Raw genomic sequence first — 17,684 nt, 5'->3', positions numbered from 1 at the left:
TGTCATGGAACCGAGTCACCGTGCTGCATGGGTGGCGAAGGCCACATGCAGCCGACGTGGGTGCTCGCTCTCCGTGCCTGTGGGGTTCTGAGACTTCAGGTGGACACCTGTGCTGAGAAGGAAGTCAGGACGCTAGCAGAACAGCTCCATCTAAAACCAGCTAGGAAGTGAGACAGCACTGACCGTCGTGGGGGGGTTTCTAGAGAGATTGTTACGGAACTTTAGCCAGTACTTGAATGTAAGTGGATATCAAACCAGACACGGTCTGGCGGTATACGCATCAGTACACAGCTGTGAGGACCACACTCGTGTGTCCATAAACGCATTTCATAGTATCTATGCCACCCCTCCCAGAACAGCCGTGTGGAGATGGTGTCTCGGTCACCACCACACTTGTGCTGAGAAAAACCTGTTTCTGGGGGTTTTTGTTTTTTTAACACGTCTGAGATTGCTACTGAATTTGAACTAAGTTTCATTGAAACGTGTATCTCAAACTTAAAACTAACCAGAGGGCAGTATATATTATAATTAAAGAATTTTATATTTAATTTTGTGTACTATCAATACATTATGATGAAATCAGTACAGAGATACTGGCATCTCAGTATTTTCTTAGAAAGTGAAGAGTCCTAAGAGTGAGAATGACTGTAGCCCTCCCTTTGTCTCTGTCTCTTAACGAGACGGAGCCCTCACCACTGTTATGTCGTATGTAGTACCATTCATTCTGTGTATGTATATATATATGTTTATATATAGCAATACTTATATCAACATATATATATGAATATTCTATGTACAGAGTATATGTTTTGGAGATCATTAAAATGCTTTCTGTGGTTTCTTAATTTTCTAATACCAAAACAAATTATATTTCTATACCGACTATTTCCTTAAATATACGAAGTACTATTTCATGTGCTTATTACTCACTCTAAAATGGTCTCCATCTTACGTACTCTGTAGATTGTTTATGTTTTGTATGTAACTTTCCAAGTATACTTAGAACAGTGAGGAGCAATATGTTTTCTAATACTGTGTATTTCCCCAATAAGTTAATATTCTAGAAAATTGTTTAGAGTCCCACTTTGATTACATGTTCGTCCCCTAGATTAGTGTAGCACCGTCTGGCTGTAACAGCAGGTGTCTGAACATTTCCCATTTGTATTTTTAATGAAAAAAGTTGTAAAGAAACAAATGAGTGGTCTAAGATATAATTTCTTGATATGACAAATACAAACGCAGATGGGAAGGCGCTTGGTAAGAAGCTGGAGGAGCGAAGAGCATGAACGTGAGATCGTTATAGAACTGCAGGGCGTCTGCTCTTCTTGCCAGCCTCCCCACCTGCACTCGGTAGAGTGGGGGCCGCTGAGCATGGCCCTCCGAAGGCTTGGAGACCGCCCGCTAGCTTGACAGGAATAGGGCTCCCTTCCTCGTGTTCAGTGCGGGCTTTAGGTCCTGTGTTAGTCTGGCTGCAATCCGTGATGGAGCGAGGTCGGCTTAATGCACTGCATCTCTGTTCTCGCAGGGGACAAACCAGCAGATTAAGGCCCATGAGGCCAGCTCCGCGGTGCAGCATGTCAACTTACTGAAAGAGTGGAGTAACTCTCTAGAGAAAAAGGTATGCCGGACTGCTTCCCGCTTTTGTTGGCTTTTAATCATTTCTTCAAATTATTTAAAGAAGAAAATCTTTTTTATAGTTACTAATGGTTTTGGACAAAAGAAACAGTATAAAGAGAATGTCAAGTAAATTTCTTTTCACATGACCTTGAGCTCATAAATGAAGGCATTTGTGTGTGTTTATTCTTTGTTTGTTAATTGCCAAGCAAGCATGCGATGCCCTTTTTTTTTTTTTTAATCACATTGTGGTTACCTTAGCACTGACGTACAACAGGGATTGTCGGACTGCCAAACCTTCCTTTCTCTCCCCATCAGCCTTGTCTTGTTGTAAATAAAGTTTTATTGGAACGCAGCCACGCTCATTCATTTCCCTATTGTCCACGGCTGCTTTTACAGAGTTTAGGAGTGAGACAGAAACTGTACAGACCTCACAGCTCAAAATATTTACTCTCTGGCTCTTTACAGTAGAAGTCTGCCAACACCCAGTCTGGAAGGTGACCAGTGTTAAATGCTTCACCGTTCTTAGTCTTTTCTGAGCGACTTGCCCCCCCACTGGTGTTACTGTTGACTTCCTCACCAGACGCTTTGTGGAAGTTTGGTGCAGGGAGCACTCGTTCTCCAGATGGGCTTCTGTTCAAGAGGCCTCAGTTGTGGGGGCTGTGGGCTCCTTAGCAGGTGCCTTCCCCATGTAATATTTCTTCCCAGGGGGGGTTCTCGGTTCGCGGTGTTCACTAGGTCAGGCCCTCTATTCATGAGGAAAACATGAAAACCTCCAAGAATTGATAGAGAAGAAATTGTAACAGGATCTCTCATTGTGGCTTCTATACAAAAATAAAAACTTATTTCAGTATTCAGGAAACATTTATTGAGAATTTGCAGTAGGAGGGTACCAAGATGAATTAGAGCAGCCAGTGGAATTGATGTTTATTTTCTAAAGATTTGTAGAGATTTGAATACCTTGTTCCCAGTATGAAATCCGACCAATTTAAAATGTGAATGTATTTGAAAAAGTCTAAAATTCTTAAGCAAAAGACTTGTATGAACTCTGACATAAAGTAGTTTTTTAATACAAATGTTTATGCTGAAGATGAGAAGCGACAGAAGGGTTGGCTTGTCGCACATACACACGCAAGTCCGGCAGAGGGAGGGTCCTCTTCAACAGCGATGTAAAGTGTGTGTGAGAAGAGTCGTTTGTGACTTCCCCGTGAACACATACTATCGCTCTGAGTTAACGATGGTTTACGTAAGTCTTTTTTCCCCTCTGAAGAATGTGTTCTGTTTCTGCTTTTTAAAGATTATAGGCATAGATGTCAGGGCTCTCTGTCTCTCGTCGATACTCTGTTTCTCACTTACGTAAAAGGTTCTTTCTTTCGTTTCAAATGCACGGGTTCTGTTCCAGCTGGACTAGTTAGCTCGCAGGCTGCGGTTCTGAGGGGTGTGGCTGTCCAGCGGGACAGTGTAGACGGCGCTGCGGCCAAATCCGCTCCCAGAGCTGAGCACCCACGGGCGTGTACGGAGGTTGAGCCCATCAGTTGCGTTCTTTTCCCCGCCCCGCTTCATCATGCTTGCTCCACGCCACGTGAGTGGTTTGCGTCTGTGGAGATGCCTGTGCACAGCCCACAGCTGTTTCTCACCCTCGAATACCTCCCGTGTTGGAACCATCATTGGCCACGCCAAGCACCCGCGAGGGCAGGACGCGTTGCCATGCGTTGCAGCTGACAGATTTGAAATCTTTGCCCTCTTAGTCTCTCCCTGACTCTGCCCAGCAGAATGGACCCCCGCCCAGGCGTTCAGGTCAGCCGAGCCTGGGCCGTGCGGTGTTGTGCGTGTTTACCGGAAGGTGTCTATCTCTTCACTGGGCCCAGAGGCAAAGACTAGATAAGGAATGGAGATACTCTTCTTAAAATGGGAATTTATTTCTTATTATAGAATTACTCAGTTGGAATCTCTTAGGTTATTTTGTTCATGTGTAGTGGAAAATAAAATGTTTGAGTTGGTTCAAAAACCCTGATCCATCACATTCATGTCAAATTAAGGAAAAACTGTTTTGTAAAACGAGGACTTAAAAACACCCTTCTTCTGTATTGGGAAAGCTTACAGAGAAATACGGAGTGCCCCACCGAAATAGGCTGGCGTAAATGTTGTTCTCAGTGAGGAGGGCCTCGGGGAAGGGCGGGGTCTTTCCTCTGCTGTCTTCTTGGAAACACACCTGCCAGCTAGACTTTCCCCGCCTGTCATGTCCACCTGCGAGACGGGTGACAGCCGGGATCTGCAGGTACCCGGGGTTGGATTCTTTGATTAGAATAAATAAGTCAGTAAATAGATAAATAAAATTTTAAGTTAGGGAGGTCCCTAAATTAAGAAAGTAAGAGCTGAATACGACGTGATGTGCGTTCATTAATGTGAGATGCTTCTGCTTATCCTCAGGGCACTTGTTTCGTTGCAGGAAAGAACTGCCATTATTTTTGGAGATATTACCGAGATTTTTAATCAAAAGGGTTGGCGAGCATGCAGGCTATTGCTTTTTTTTGGGTGAGACTAGACTCCAGGAATCGTGTCCAGCTTGAGAGATGGGAGTGAATGAGCCGTGACTTTGGAGAAGGCAGACCCGCCTGCAGGGTGCGCACGTGGCCCGTCCGCGTCACTCGTAGGAGTCCTGAGGCATGAGACAGTGTATCCTAGGCAAGTCCGCGGGCACCGAGTAAAATCCTAGGAAAGTGGAATGTTCTTTTGCCCATGAGACATTGCAGGTTTTGTATTCCTTAGTAAATACGCATTTGTTCTAAAAGAAAACAGACTGTATCCAAAGGCGCCACTTGATTGCCTGTCTCTGGGCAGGTTCTTTGCAGAGACATCAGGAATCTGTGCTTTACCACACCCAGGTCTGTCCTGGGGTGTCCTTGGGCTGTCACGTCAGGTGTTGGCTGGTATTCGGGGCACATCCGAGTGGAGGTATCACAGCGTCCACCATGGAGCCCCCCTGTCTGTGGGGGCGGCAGCCAGGGCCGCGCACAGACACCTCTGTTGGTAGAGGGCCCTTTCCGAGGGCCGGAGTGCCCCACAGAGAAGTCTTATGAGAAGGTAGCCTTGTCAGACATGCCCTCGAAACCACCCCCCACCCAGGGCCAGTGTAAATGGGTTCTTGGGAGCTAATTATTTTCCAGAAAGAGATTTTGAAAAGGTCAGCGGTGAGCTTCGAACTGCTCCCCCAGCAGGCCCTTCCTGGGGCTGGTGTGGCATTGCAGGTGAATGTTGAGTTTTGTGGGTGGTCTCTGCAGCTGCGTGTCTCCGTGGCAGGGCTAGTTGTCGGCCCTAAGGAGTAAGTGAGGCACATACGTAGCTTTTTATTCTCACCGTGTTTTCCCCTTGTGTTGGGAGAGCTTTTCAAAGTGCGGGATATGGACCACTGGTGCAAGTGAAATAATTTAGTGGGTTGCCACTAGTACTTTTTAAAGTAAACTAGAATAAAAGAGAAAGTACCAGGACACATGGAAATGACTAGGGCAAGGATGGTTTTGTGATGCCTGTTTCTTAGGTACACACACACACACACACACACACACACGTCTGTACACATGGGGTGAGATATGAGAGTATGCTTCCCGGTCGAAGTTTGAAAGCCGCTCTGGTAAAAGATTTATTGCTTTTCAGAAAAACTTTAGAAAGTGTGTCCCATTCATTCTGAAATTCAGTCGGCTGCTATACTTTGCCTCACGCTAGTTAACTACTGGGAGGCAGTCTGTAAGATTTCCTGTTAAGTTACCAGGACTTCCATTTCCTGTATGAAGGGATTTTTTTCCCCCTGGAACTTCTTCCAGTGAGCAAGTAGAGAGCCTATATTGTGAAAATGCAAGTACTGTTGTTATAATTGTTATTAATTAATAAAACCACTTTTGTTTGCTTAATTGAAGAATTTCTCTTTCAGGTTTCCCTGCTACAGAATGAAAGTGTAGAGAAAAACAAGAGTATACAAAGTTTGCACAATCAGATATGTAGCTTTGAAATTGAAATTGAGAGACAAAAGGAAATGCTCCGAAATAATGAATCCAAAATACTTCATTTACAGGTAAGAAGCTTAAGGCTGTGGCTGGGGCAGAGTGTGGGGGAGCACGTCTGTGTTCTCCTTCCAGACTTTCTCAGCCGTTGGAGCAAAAGCCCTGACCTGTGTCAAAGAGACGACCTGTTTCTCTTGTTGAAGTGAACTTGAGAAAAACCCAGGCGGCTGTTTCTTCCCGCTTTTCCCTGGAGAGCAAGTCCACTGCCTCTCCGCTGTGCCTTTGATTCACTGTTGGAGAAGTAAGACTTAAAGCCAGTGTTTTTAAAAATTAGCTGTTTTGATTATTATTTAAGATTTCATATTGTTCAGGAGTACTTATGTGTAAAGTTTCACTTCCTAAAGTGAAGTGAAGCCCGTCTGTTTTGTTCTGAATTTTCTACTGGCACATATACCCTACTTTATCTCGCCATAGGGATCCAGATGTACCTCAGACAAACACGCAGACCTTTGCTGCTCTGAAAAAAGGTGATTGTGGAAAGAGGCTTGATTCAAATGTCGTGTTACCGACACAGGTGCCTGTTGGGACATTATTCTTGTAGCTCTTACCTGCACCTTAGTTTCCTCGTGGTGTGTGTCTGTTGCAGGGATTCCCTCATGTATCACATACAGCCGTGGAAGAATCACTACTATGTTTCCAAAATGGCTTTTTAGTGCTTTTACTTAGGCATGTTTCCTTAAATTATCCGGAAGAAAATATTTCCAAGAGCTCAGAGTCACAGCGTCTTTGAGAGCCTTCCCTCCCATTTTAACATCAGAGATTAGTCATAGTGGCTCAGATTGCATAGAGATTTATTAATTTCATTTGTGTTAAAACTTTGTGGTTGTCCAGAGACGAGGAAAAACAGTAATGAAATAGTGGATTGAAAAATAGAAAAAGTACAAGTCATTGGTATTGAATCAAGCCAGAAAAAGTACATCGCATAAAACACCGGCAAGCCTCCTGCTGGCCCGTGCCAGTGGGAATGTCTGGGATACCCCACTCAGCTCCGAGCTCTTAGCAACGTGACTGCTGGCCTGGGGCTCTGAGAGGGGTGTGGAAAGGACAGAAATTCAGCTATGCTAGAAAACCATCTGTTACAAATATAAACAACAGAAGAATGAAAAAGTAGTAGGTTCATTTATACATCGTCATTTATGACCAGAAAAGTTAGGATCTCCGTGACCAACTTATCTGAAACCTCTGATGTCATTACATGCATCCTCCACTTCCCCTTCTCCCAGGGTGAAAAATTTGAATTTACTTTAATTTACTTTTTAGTAGATTTTAATCATTCCACCACGTGTGATTTATATTTGAACACTTCCGTGATGGAATAAACTACTGAGGTGTGTAAGTCAGAAGGAAAGGGGGAAACCAGGTCGCTGGCACCCAGAGCGATGGGGACTGAGCAGCCACACAGTTTGTGCCTCTGATGGGTCCTAGGTAGGAGGGCAGCCACTCACCACTGCTCTTCTCCACGGAGAGAGAAGCATGGAGGGAAACAGACTATGTTGAAAGAAAGGGGCTCAGACCACACTGGACGTGCAACCCCTGATCTCATCAAGTGCACTGGGATGCTGCCCCACTCGGCCCTGCGGCTTCTGTAGACTGAACCCGTCTGGGTGACGGTATGACGGGAAAGGTGGCAGCTTATCTGTGCTTCACCGTGGGGCTGGCTCCACGGACAGAGTCTGGGAACGTGGGTGGAAGACCTCCATGGCTGGCCCCCAGAGGCGTTGGCCATCTGTGAAGCACGCTGGGCTCGGGGACACTTCTCTCCAGTCCCTCCAGAGCTTTCTCCACCCTGAGCCTGGCTCACGTGTGCCCCTCGTTAATCCTTCCTCATCCGAAACCCTTCCCGTCGCCTTCCCCTCCCCCTGCCCTCCTCACTGCTCCCCCAGCCCTGTGCATCGGACCACCACGGTGACGACAGACATGTTACCCTCTGTATCAGTTCCTTCCTTGTCGGATTCTCCAGGAGACCCTAAAATCCCAGAGATGGTGGCAACACATACGGAGTGCGGAGTTCCCGAGGGCCCCAGATGCACATGCTGGACAGGGATGCGGTCAGAGTTGGCCACAGCGAGTGGAATTTAAGAGTGTGTTTGCTTTTGCTGGCCCAGGAAGGGCAGTTTCTTAATATTTTACTTTTTAAAGAAATTGTTTTTCTTAATGAAAAAAGACCACCTATGTTTCCGCTTAGTCCCTGTGTCCCTGCTGTTGGCAGAGACTAGAGTTGCTGGTCGCTCTGCAGTCCGGGGTGCAGGACTGAAGCCACACGGCGCGCTGCCCGCCGGTCCCTGCGCCCCTCTGCACAGTCTCGTTGGCACAGTGTTTGGGACAGAGGTCCCAGTGCAAGTGACCGGAAGAGAGATGGTGTTGAAGCCCTCAGGTGCACCGTGCCGGCACTGATGAATTGATGCCGTGGCAGCAAATCTGTTGATTAGGATTTATTTATCTAGCCTGCACTCTGTACCGTCTCTCAGCTCCTGGATTCTTTTTCTCATGCAATCCTACACCTGCATTTAAGATCTATTTTTACAGGAAGATGACAGCAGCTAAGTGTAGACCACTCTTCGGGAATGAGATCATGTTTGCTGTGTTCTACAGAGAAAGTTTGATTGAGATCAGTGTTCTGCCTCGAGTCTGTACCATTTATACAAAGGAGAGGAGTGCTTAAAACTACCACATTGTCCCTTGCTGTGTGGCGGGGGGGCTCCTTTTAAGTGACTTGGTGGAGCCCTGTCTGTGTGCACGTGTGTGCACGTGTGCATGCATGTGTGCGTCTGTGCAAGTGTGTGCACGTGTTCCCTCCTGCCCCCACCCCCACGTGCTGACTCTGTGTCACTGAGCTGGGCCCGGGGCACACGTGCCTTCACTCCCATTGCCCTGTGCATAGCACGGGTCTTGGGGAGGAGGCATCTCTGTCACCCCCATTTTATCTCACGGGCAGGAGGTTGAGGGGTGATGCGTGGCTTGTCCCGGGCCGCCGTGCAGCTCTCTCGACATCGACCAGGCCACAGAATGACATCTCTCAGACCCACCACTGACGACGTAGGTTTCCGTTAAGCTCTCTCTCTTTTTTTTTTTTTTTTAAGATTTTATTTATTTATTTATTTGACAGAGAGGCACAGTGAGAGAGGGAACATCAGCAGGGGGAGTGGGAGAGGGAGAAGCAGGCTTCCCACTGAGCAGGGAGCCCAATGCGGGGCTCGATCCCAGAACGCTAGGATCATGACCAGAGCCGAAGGCAGACGCCTAACGACTGAGCCACCCAGGCGCGCCCCCGTTTAGCTCCCTCTTAAACTCACTGGTATCCACGTCAGCTCAGCTTGTCACTTAGCCCGTGGAGTACACGGCCAGCCCTGCTCATCAGAAATACATTATGGGCCTGGGTGTTTGGTGAGGTCAGTAGTCCTGTCCCCAGAACACAGACTTCGTGACCTAATTAAATATGCCTCCAGACACATGGATTTAAACAGTGACATCAGTGTTCTTTACAGAAGAGGGAAGAGGTGTTCTTTACAGAAATCATTTTTCTTTTTCGATGTTAGCTGTTATCAGGTTTTCTTGGAAAGAAGAGGAAGAATAACACCGTACTTCTAACCCAAAAAAGTAACCCAGACCTACCATGTTTGTGCCGTGGTGGCTGTTAACAGCCAGCAAAGGTGCTGAAACTCAGTGTTTAAAAATAGGCTTCCGAAAGGAGAAGTGAACTCAGCAGGCCCTGGGGCTCTCCCCTGTGCGGCCTGCAGCTTCAGACAAGGCCCAGTTACTCGCGGCTTCACTGGGGCCAAACCACCCAGCCTTCCTGAGCTTTACTTAAAAAAATGCAAATCCTTTTTAGAAGTGAAAACCCTGGGGCACCTGGGTGGCTCAGCCGGTGACGCGTCTGCCTTCAGCGCCGATCGTGATCCCGGGGTCCTGGGATCGAGTCCCGCATCGGGCTCCCTGCTCAGAGAGGAGCCTGCTTCTCCCTCTCCCTCTGCCCTTCTCCCCACCTGAAGTAAATGAATAAAATCTTTAAAAAGAAGTGAAAACCCTTTAGATCCCAGCTTCATCCAACAGGTGGACATGCCGGTCCTTAAATACAGGCCGGCCACCCTAGCTGGAGTGAGTCTTATCCCTCTGCTTATTGTTGTAAATGGTCTGTGTGTTTCTGCAAGAAAGGGCTTTCTGAATTATTTAAATTAAGATAGCCTGAAATGTAGCCTCGCTGTCAGTAGTCACGTGTTTGTCAGTAGTGTTTCTGTGCCCAGCAGGCATAGGGCACTGAGCACCGTATGGATGGGAAGCAAGCCCCTGTCCTAGGCATCAGCCTCTCGGTTTCAGCCAGGGTCTGAAGACACGCCATCAGGGCTCTTCCTGGCCAGCCCTGTGCAGATGCTAGGTCTCCGGAACAAGTGGCAGGGTGGTGGCTGCTCTCTCTCGGAACCCAGCAGGGTTCTTGGGCCTTGCCTGCAGCCACAGAGACAGGGCGACCCTTACAGCCCTGGGTCAGGCAGCCTCCTTGGAGACCCACATTGTTCCGCCCCTGTCCATGGCTTGGCCCTTTAGGAAACAGAGACCTTGCCACAGCTGATGGGTGTGGCTCCAGGGTCCTGAACCTGAGACTCTAGGACAGAGTGGTGTGGGGCTTCGTGCCCTGGAGCTGGCGAGTGAGGCTTCTCTGTGCCTTGGTCCCCTTCTCTGGGATAGGGACCTGTGGTCCCTGTGTGCCCTGAGATGCATTTGGGCGCCTGGTGAGATGCCCATGTGAGAGCTGGCGTGGGGCTGGCTCTGGGCTGGCTTCTCTTCCTAACTAGCTGGTGTCTGATGGCGGGAGCACGGCGTCTGCAGAGTTCTAACCGTGGTTTCCCTTTCTGATGCCTTTGATTTGGAAGCGAGTGATAGACAGTCAGGCGGAGAAACTGAAAGAGCTGGACAAAGAGATCCGCCCCTTCCGGCAGAACTGGGAAGAAGCAGACAGCATGAAGAGCAGCGTGGAATCCCTCCAGAACCGAGTGACGGAGCTGGAGAGTGTGGACAAAAGTGCAGGACAGGTGGCTCGGAACACAGGTGAGGACGGCGTGGGGAGGTCGGGGAGGGGGTCTGGGATGGTCAGCGTGCATCTTGGTCTATTCCTGGGAGCCTGGCCAGCCTGGCCAGGTCTGGGGGCTTGAGCTGGTGGGTAGGTGGTACGCTGGGCACATACCACCTTGAGCAGTGATTTCCAGTGAGATATTACTCATGCAGAAGTGTGATGACTTTCCAGCCAGAGATGCCTTTGTGAGGGACAGAAATGTTTCCCACCTAAACACACCCCCTCCGTGTGACACCAGTGTGGTAGAGAAGGGGCGCAGGCTGGACATGAGGCAGAGGGCAGGGGTTGCTGGTTTGAGGGGGGAGGTGGTGAGGAGAGGCTCCCGGTCATGCTCATAAAGGCCCAAGGGACACAAGTGACAAGCAGGTGAGGCACAAGACCCAGCGGTGTGCTCAGCCAGTATGTTTCTGTTATCTAGCAGCTGTTTTGGGGACTGAATGAATATTTTGAATGTTTGCATGACAAGGATTAATGGTGCAGAGGGACTGAGGTTATGGCAACACCCCCCTCCCCCAACATTGGGTGTGAGGCCACACAGGGCACAGGTGACTCCAAGCATCAGGCTGGAAGGCAGGGGGACATGAGCAAGAGGGTGGCCTTTCCCTGCCCCCAGTGGGGCTCTGAGGGTGCCTTGTGGGAGGGAGGGCCCTGCAGTGATGTGCCTTGTGACACATAGGCCTGTGTCCCCCAGGTGTTGCCTCCCAGCAGGCTGTGACCGTGGGTTTGGGGGACCAACGAGGCAGGGATCTGAGGCCTGTGTTTCAGGACACATATAGGTGCTTGTCCTCCAGCCAGAAGCCTATTTCGTTTAGTGCCGGTGCTGGCGGGAATGGGCTCCTCCAGCCTTCCTGACACTCATGGGCCTCCTTCACCCCGTCTCTCCTCACCCACGGCAGGCTTGCTGGAGTCCCAGCTGAGCCGGCATGACCAGATGCTTAGCGTCCACGACATCCGCCTAGCCGACATGGACCTGCGCTTCCAGGTCCTGGAGACCGCCAGCTACAATGGCGTGCTGATTTGGAAGATCCGAGATTATAAGCGGCGGAAGCAGGAAGCTGTCATGGGGAAGACGCTGTCTCTTTACAGCCAGCCTTTCTACACAGGCTATTTTGGCTATAAGATGTGTGCCAGGGTCTACCTGAACGGGGACGGCATGGGGAAGGGGACGCACTTGTCGCTGTTCTTTGTCATCATGCGCGGAGAGTACGACGCCCTGCTTCCTTGGCCGTTCAAGCAGAAAGTGACGCTCATGCTGATGGATCAGGGGTCCTCTCGGCGCCACCTGGGAGATGCGTTCAAGCCGGACCCCAACAGCAGCAGCTTCAAGAAGCCCACCGGGGAGATGAATATTGCCTCTGGCTGCCCAGTGTTTGTGGCCCAAACCGTGCTAGAAAACGGGACATATATTAAAGATGATACCATTTTTATTAAAGTCATAGTGGATACTTCGGATCTGCCCGACCCCTGACAAGTCACTGGGGAGGTGGATTGAGCAGAAGGCAACTCCTCTGGGGGGTTTGAACCGGCTGTCTCCACCGAGGTCCTCGCGCTCAGAAAAGGACCTTGTGGAACGGAGGAAGCAGCAGAAGGTGGCCGCGGGCCGGCGGGAGGAGCCACGCGTGAGGACACACCCGACATGTTTTCTAATAGACTAGCAACACTCCACTCTGAAGAATTATTTATCCTTCGACGTGATAAATACTGCTGTCAGAGAAGGTTTTCATTTTCATTTTTAAAGATCTAGTTAATTAAGGTGGAAAACATATATGCTAAACAAAAGAACCATGATTTTTCTTCCTTAAACTTGAACACCAAAAAAAAAACAACAACACACACACACACACACACACACACACACACACACACGCACACCTGGGGATAGCTGGACATGTCAGCATGTTAAGTAAAAGAAGAATTTATGAAATAATAATGCAATTCTGATATATTCTAAAATTCAAGAGTGCAATCTTGTTTCAAATATAGTATATTGTCTATTTTTAAGGCCTCACCTGGTCTCTGTTTTAATAATTTGTTTGTCAGAAGACCCTGAAGTACACCTAGGTCTTTTTTGAAAGTCTAAATTCAGGATCATTTTTTAATTTAAAGTTCTAAGATAATTGTTATTGCAAACATTTTATTTTAAAACGTTGATAGACTGATACTTCTTGGAAGAAAATGTAAACTATCCAACACTGGTTATCACTTGTGATAGGAAGGAAACTCCACTGTGCTGTTATTTCTCGTTAGAAATGTGAACCTTCAGTACGTGTCGTAGTCGATGACGCTACTTCCAGGTCACTGTGAGGGGCCGCTCATGGATGCTGTGCATCGTTTCACATTTATAATTGTTTTCACCCTAAAATAGGGCGTTCGTTGAACTTTGGAGTTCTCAACAAAATCCCGTAGGCTCTTACAGTTCCGCCCCGTGTTCAGACGCGCTTGCCGACGGCTCCGACCTTCCGCGTCCGGCGCCGGGGGTGGGCAGGCGGCTCGTGCTGGAGGAGGCCGCGGCAGGGGTGTGTCTTCGTGCTGTCACGTTGCTGCGTCTTGGGAACGATCTCCCAAGGCAGCATCTGTGCGTAGAGGTGGTGGCATCTGTACATGTGCCTTAGACGCGACCTGCTGCTTCTCGACCCCGGCTTTGTGTGCACTGTCACTCCAGAAGTGACCGCTTAACCCCACGTTCCTCTCGACCACTAGCTCTCTGCCTCTTCCAGGCCCTCAGACAGCCCTGTTCCTGCTGAGGAAGCCAGGCTCAGCTTCAGCTTCTGGAGCGCCCACTGCTCACTTATCACAGATTCCAAGTCTCTGGGCCCCAAAAGTGAGCCACCCAGTCCCAGCACGGGCGTGGTCCCACCCCTGGGGCAGGAGGGGAGCAGCCACGGCCCCTCTCCGGGTCCCCACCTGGGTCGTGGGAGTCCACCCCCCCACGAAGCAGAACCCTCTGAGCATTCCAGAGACCGCCGCTCTCGGGGAGCCCGCCCAGGCTCACCGACAGGGTCCCGGAACCACCGTTCTCTCGGGAAGGGTGGTGTCGGGACCGTCCCGGCCTGCGCCTGCCCAGACGGCATCTTCTCAACTCACTGTTTACCTTCTCTCAATGGTCCAACTGTGATTAGAAGCCGGAGCCCTGCCTCCCTGTGCCCCTGTGCTATGCACCACGCTCCATGGGTGCTCTTACCACTGATGGGTGCTACACGTGACGGGTGCTTCTTAGGCAAAACCAATGTGTGCGAACCACCGCATCTGTGCCGCTCGTCCAAAAGACGCGCCCACGATTGGCCAGCTGGGCCGCGCACCTCAGACTGCCTGCCTCTGGGCTCCCCCGTGGTCGCGCGGGGACGGTTGGGCTGGTGCCCGGTGGCCCGCCGTGTCTCTGGTGCTGCCATCTGCCCTGGGCGTGCCTCCGCCCCAGTGCCTGCTGGAAGTGCCCTCCTAGCGCACCGTCCCCTTCCATAAGTGGCCTCCTTGGTTCCCAGCACCCGCCACGCCCTTTTGCAGTTCAGTGCTCGTTGTAGTCGTCTTTTTTATTTTCTCCGCCCTGTCCCCCCCACCATTGCTTTGAGGGCGAGTCTGTGTCCTCGGTCCTGTCCACGAGGAGTCGTGTGTCCCCGTTCATAGCGAAGGACGTCCTGCAGGTGCTGCGGGACCCCTGTCCCCTCGAAGTTGTCCCCGACCTCCTCCAGACCCTGTCCTGGTTCTACCCCGGACACCCAGGGGGGAGAGGACGCCAGGCGGTCCTTGCCTGGCCTCAGTTGGCTTTCCTGGGGCCAGGGGTTACAGAGACATGCCTGTAACTTCCCTTCACTAAAAGTATGGACAATATCAACAAATTTGAGATAAGCAACATCTCGATCTGGTAAAAAAAAAAAAAAAAAAACAAAAAAAACAATACTTTGCCTCTCCTGGTTGGAATTCTGCTGGGGGTGGGCCACCTGGGAGCACTTCTGGAAGCCCCCGTCCCTTAGTGGGGGGACTTTCCCAGCAGCTCCTCCCAGACACGCTCCTGGTGGGAGATGACAGGCCCTTTTGGCCTTCTCCCAGGGAGCCCATAGGACATGGCATCAGGGACCGGCACCATCCCCTGGAATGAGGATGGGTCACAGCAGAAGCTTCATCCTGTGGCTTGAAAATAGTCGGTGATAATGGGGGGTCGTACACCTTTTAGCTACTGTGCCCCCTTCCCTCTTGTGCACTTGGGACTTTCTGGAATGCAGCCTCCTCTGATGGGCACACCCGGCATGGCTTCCGTCCTGACTCCTCGGTGCCCTGGTCTGGTGCTTGCGCCCAGGGCCGGCCTCGGGCTGTGGCCCCGGAGCAGCCGGCCCTCCTGGCTTTACAGGGTCCCAGCCACAAACGAAACATGTCGCACACAGTGTATATTGGGTGCACTTTTCCTATTTCCTAAAAGTGACAAAATTCCCCATGAGACAAAACTGTTAATGATGTTTAGAGAAACCAACACCAAGTCTTGTGCGTGAGTTGAGCCAGTTGGCTTCCCTGTCAGCCTCGTACTGGACACGAAGACCACTCCCTGTCTCTGCTGACACGCACTCTGGCTCAGCCCTGCGCCGACCACGGAGGCTGGGCTTGTCTGTGATGAGTGGGCGTCAGGTTGGGGGTACGCGGCATGGTTGGCATGAGTGAGGGGCTTTTCCCAGGACACTGGGAGTCTTTGCGTGGCCCAGCAGCACTTGGCAGCTGGAATCCGTTCCCCTGGGCCTCTTTTAGAAGTTGAGTGTTCCAGTTTCCAGGGTCCGCGGGTAACAAAGAGGAGACCGTAGGAATTCACGTAAATTATTCTAAGACCTGTCCGACGAGAGGGAGGCACTGCCCCTCTGGGAGTGATTGGTGCAGGTGGACAGGAGGCACTGTGAGGGCCAGTGCCCTAGCCCCAATTCGCAGCCTGTTCCCCGAGCAGTGTCTGCGAGGCAGCCGGCCGAGTGAGGGAGCTCTTGGCCAAGATGCTCCTTTCCTTTCCGCACGATGCAGTTTTTCCTTGTCTTGTGACCCCAGAGGGCTGTGGAGCACGGGAGAGCCTGTCCTCCATGGCGGCTGCCTCCGCCGGGCCCTTCACGTGCCGGCCAGATTCCAGGGGGCTCTCTGGCACCGCGGATACCCCCGCGGCTTCCCCTATACCACTGTGGCCCACCTTGGTGAGGCAGGGTCCTCATGTCCCTCACCACACATCCCACGTGAGGCCTGCGGCTGTCATCAGCAGGCATTGTCGTGATCACCCACGGCAGGCCTGGCGTCCTGCAGCTGGAGGGCCACAGCCGGCAGAGGAAAGGGTGTCCGGGAGACCCTTAAACATGGCAGGGTCCCGTGGTGGGTTCTTTCCTGCCAGCCCAAGGGAGGTGGGCAGAGTGGCAGGACCCCCTCTGCAATTCACACCCTGGGGGGTGTGCACCTCCTTCTTACTCTGCATGACGGAGGGGCGTCTCCACCAGCACCGGCTCCCGGCATCTCCGCCGGTCTGAGGGGCGGGGCGGGAGGTCACACTCCTGGTGCCTCTTGCCCGAGCCTCAGCCCTCCGAAGTGCGTCCCTCTGCTCTAGGTGGTCAGCAGGGCTGTAAAATACTGTGTTCTCACTTCTGGTCCAGATCTTTCTCAGACTGCGGGGGAGAGCTGGGGAGAGCTCCAGGAGCTCCTTTGCATTTGTGCGTTTGAGAGGTGAACGAGGGGTCTATCACCCAAATCTGCTTCTCAGCCCAAGACCATCGTTCTGTCTTCAGTTTGCAAATCTCAACAGTTTTATTTCCTCCAAAGTAGAATATGTCCACTGGGGTCTAAGGCAGATGAGGTCTGTGTGTGGCTCCCGTGTGGACAGGTGACCTGGTCATCACTACTGTCTGCCCGGGGTGGGGCAGGCTGTCACTGGGGGACCAGGGCCCGCGGGGCAAGGGAGCGTCCCAGGGTGTGTCCTGAGTGGAGCTGGTTAGTCCGGTCCAGGGAGGCCCCAGCGGTACCTAGCAGTGCTTGCATTTCATCTCTCCTGCTGCTGCTGCACCTCGAGTCTCTCGTGAGCTCTTGCACTGAAGAAGAGGCTCAAGTCCAGGATGGCTGTACCACTCCTGCCATCAGTGGTGGTTGGTGTTATAACTCAGTCCCCTAGTAGACAAGTCAGATAACCTTCAACAGCAAACTAAACGAGTGAATTGGTAAACACAAAAGCCGGCATTATTTCCAAGGATTTCTACAAGAATTACCTATAGAATAACATCTGTGATCAAGGAAGTGTGTGAATCCATGCAGACAATCGTGTCAGGTTTTTAGAATTGCATTCTTTCTCTGATGGCACACCTCTTCGTTCAGTTCTATTACCCAAAAACAAAGACCAAAGAAGGCCAATCTCTCATTTGACTCTGTATTTTTAATCTGCCTGTTTTAAAAATTGCCGTCTGTAGTAACCGCTCGTTGTGAGGACCCATCTTGACACTCCAGGTGATTGTGACCAGTGACTCACGTCCTGTGTGTTTCTGCTCTTCTAAGAAAAAACAACAAAAGACAGTATAAGTTATTGCTCAGCAATAATCATGTTGTTAATGTGAGTTAACAACATGTCTGATTTTCTGATAGCATTATTATGGTTTATATTTTCGTTTACTGTATATCGTGTGTGGTTTTATTTGGTATTTATTTGTGTTTTGAGGTCTTGCGATGTTTTTGTGTTTCTGATGCTAATAACTAAAGTTTGTAAGAGTGTAGAATGCAAAACTTTGAAATGCTAAACTGTCTGATTAGAGGAAAATAAATCTGACTAAGGAGTCTGGCTTTCTTTTTCCGCCGTCTCTCACAGGCTCCTGGCAGTGCCCTGGGCCTTTTTTCCCTCCCAAGGGGCCTCCCCGCCTCTCCCCTCCGATGTGGCCTTCTCGGCGGCCTGCGTGGCCACACAGCCCCACGCTCAGAAGGGCCCACGCTTGGCTTCGTGCTCTGCTGTCACGGTC

At 50.6% G+C, this 17,684-nt stretch overlaps 1 protein-coding gene across 7 annotated transcripts in view; it reads left to right on the top strand.

Annotated features, from left to right (window-relative positions):
• TRAF3 (TNF receptor associated factor 3) overlaps positions 1-17,504 on the top strand; it is a 108,909-nt gene extending 91,405 nt beyond the window's left edge. For 6 of the 7 annotated variants that reach the window (XM_057318536.1, XM_057318531.1, XM_048220166.2 and 3 more), the window contains 5 exons: positions 1,526-1,618; positions 2,705-2,860; positions 5,543-5,683; positions 10,538-10,712; positions 11,634-17,504. In XM_057318536.1, the coding sequence (XP_057174519.1) occupies positions 1,526-1,618; positions 2,705-2,860; positions 5,543-5,683; positions 10,538-10,712; positions 11,634-12,205 (1,137 nt within the window). In that variant the 3' untranslated portion in view covers positions 12,206-17,504. The remainder of the gene's footprint in view (positions 1-1,525; positions 1,619-2,704; positions 2,861-5,542; positions 5,684-10,537; positions 10,713-11,633) is intronic. The other variant, XM_057318537.1, reaches the window with a different exon arrangement.
• The last annotated feature ends 180 nt before the right edge of the window (positions 17,505-17,684 follow it).

Source organism: Ursus arctos, unplaced genomic scaffold, assembly GCF_023065955.2.
Source record: "Ursus arctos isolate Adak ecotype North America unplaced genomic scaffold, UrsArc2.0 scaffold_25, whole genome shotgun sequence".
NCBI lineage: Eukaryota > Metazoa > Chordata > Mammalia > Carnivora > Ursidae > Ursus > Ursus arctos.
This window is presented reverse-complemented; position numbering and strand designations above follow the sequence as displayed.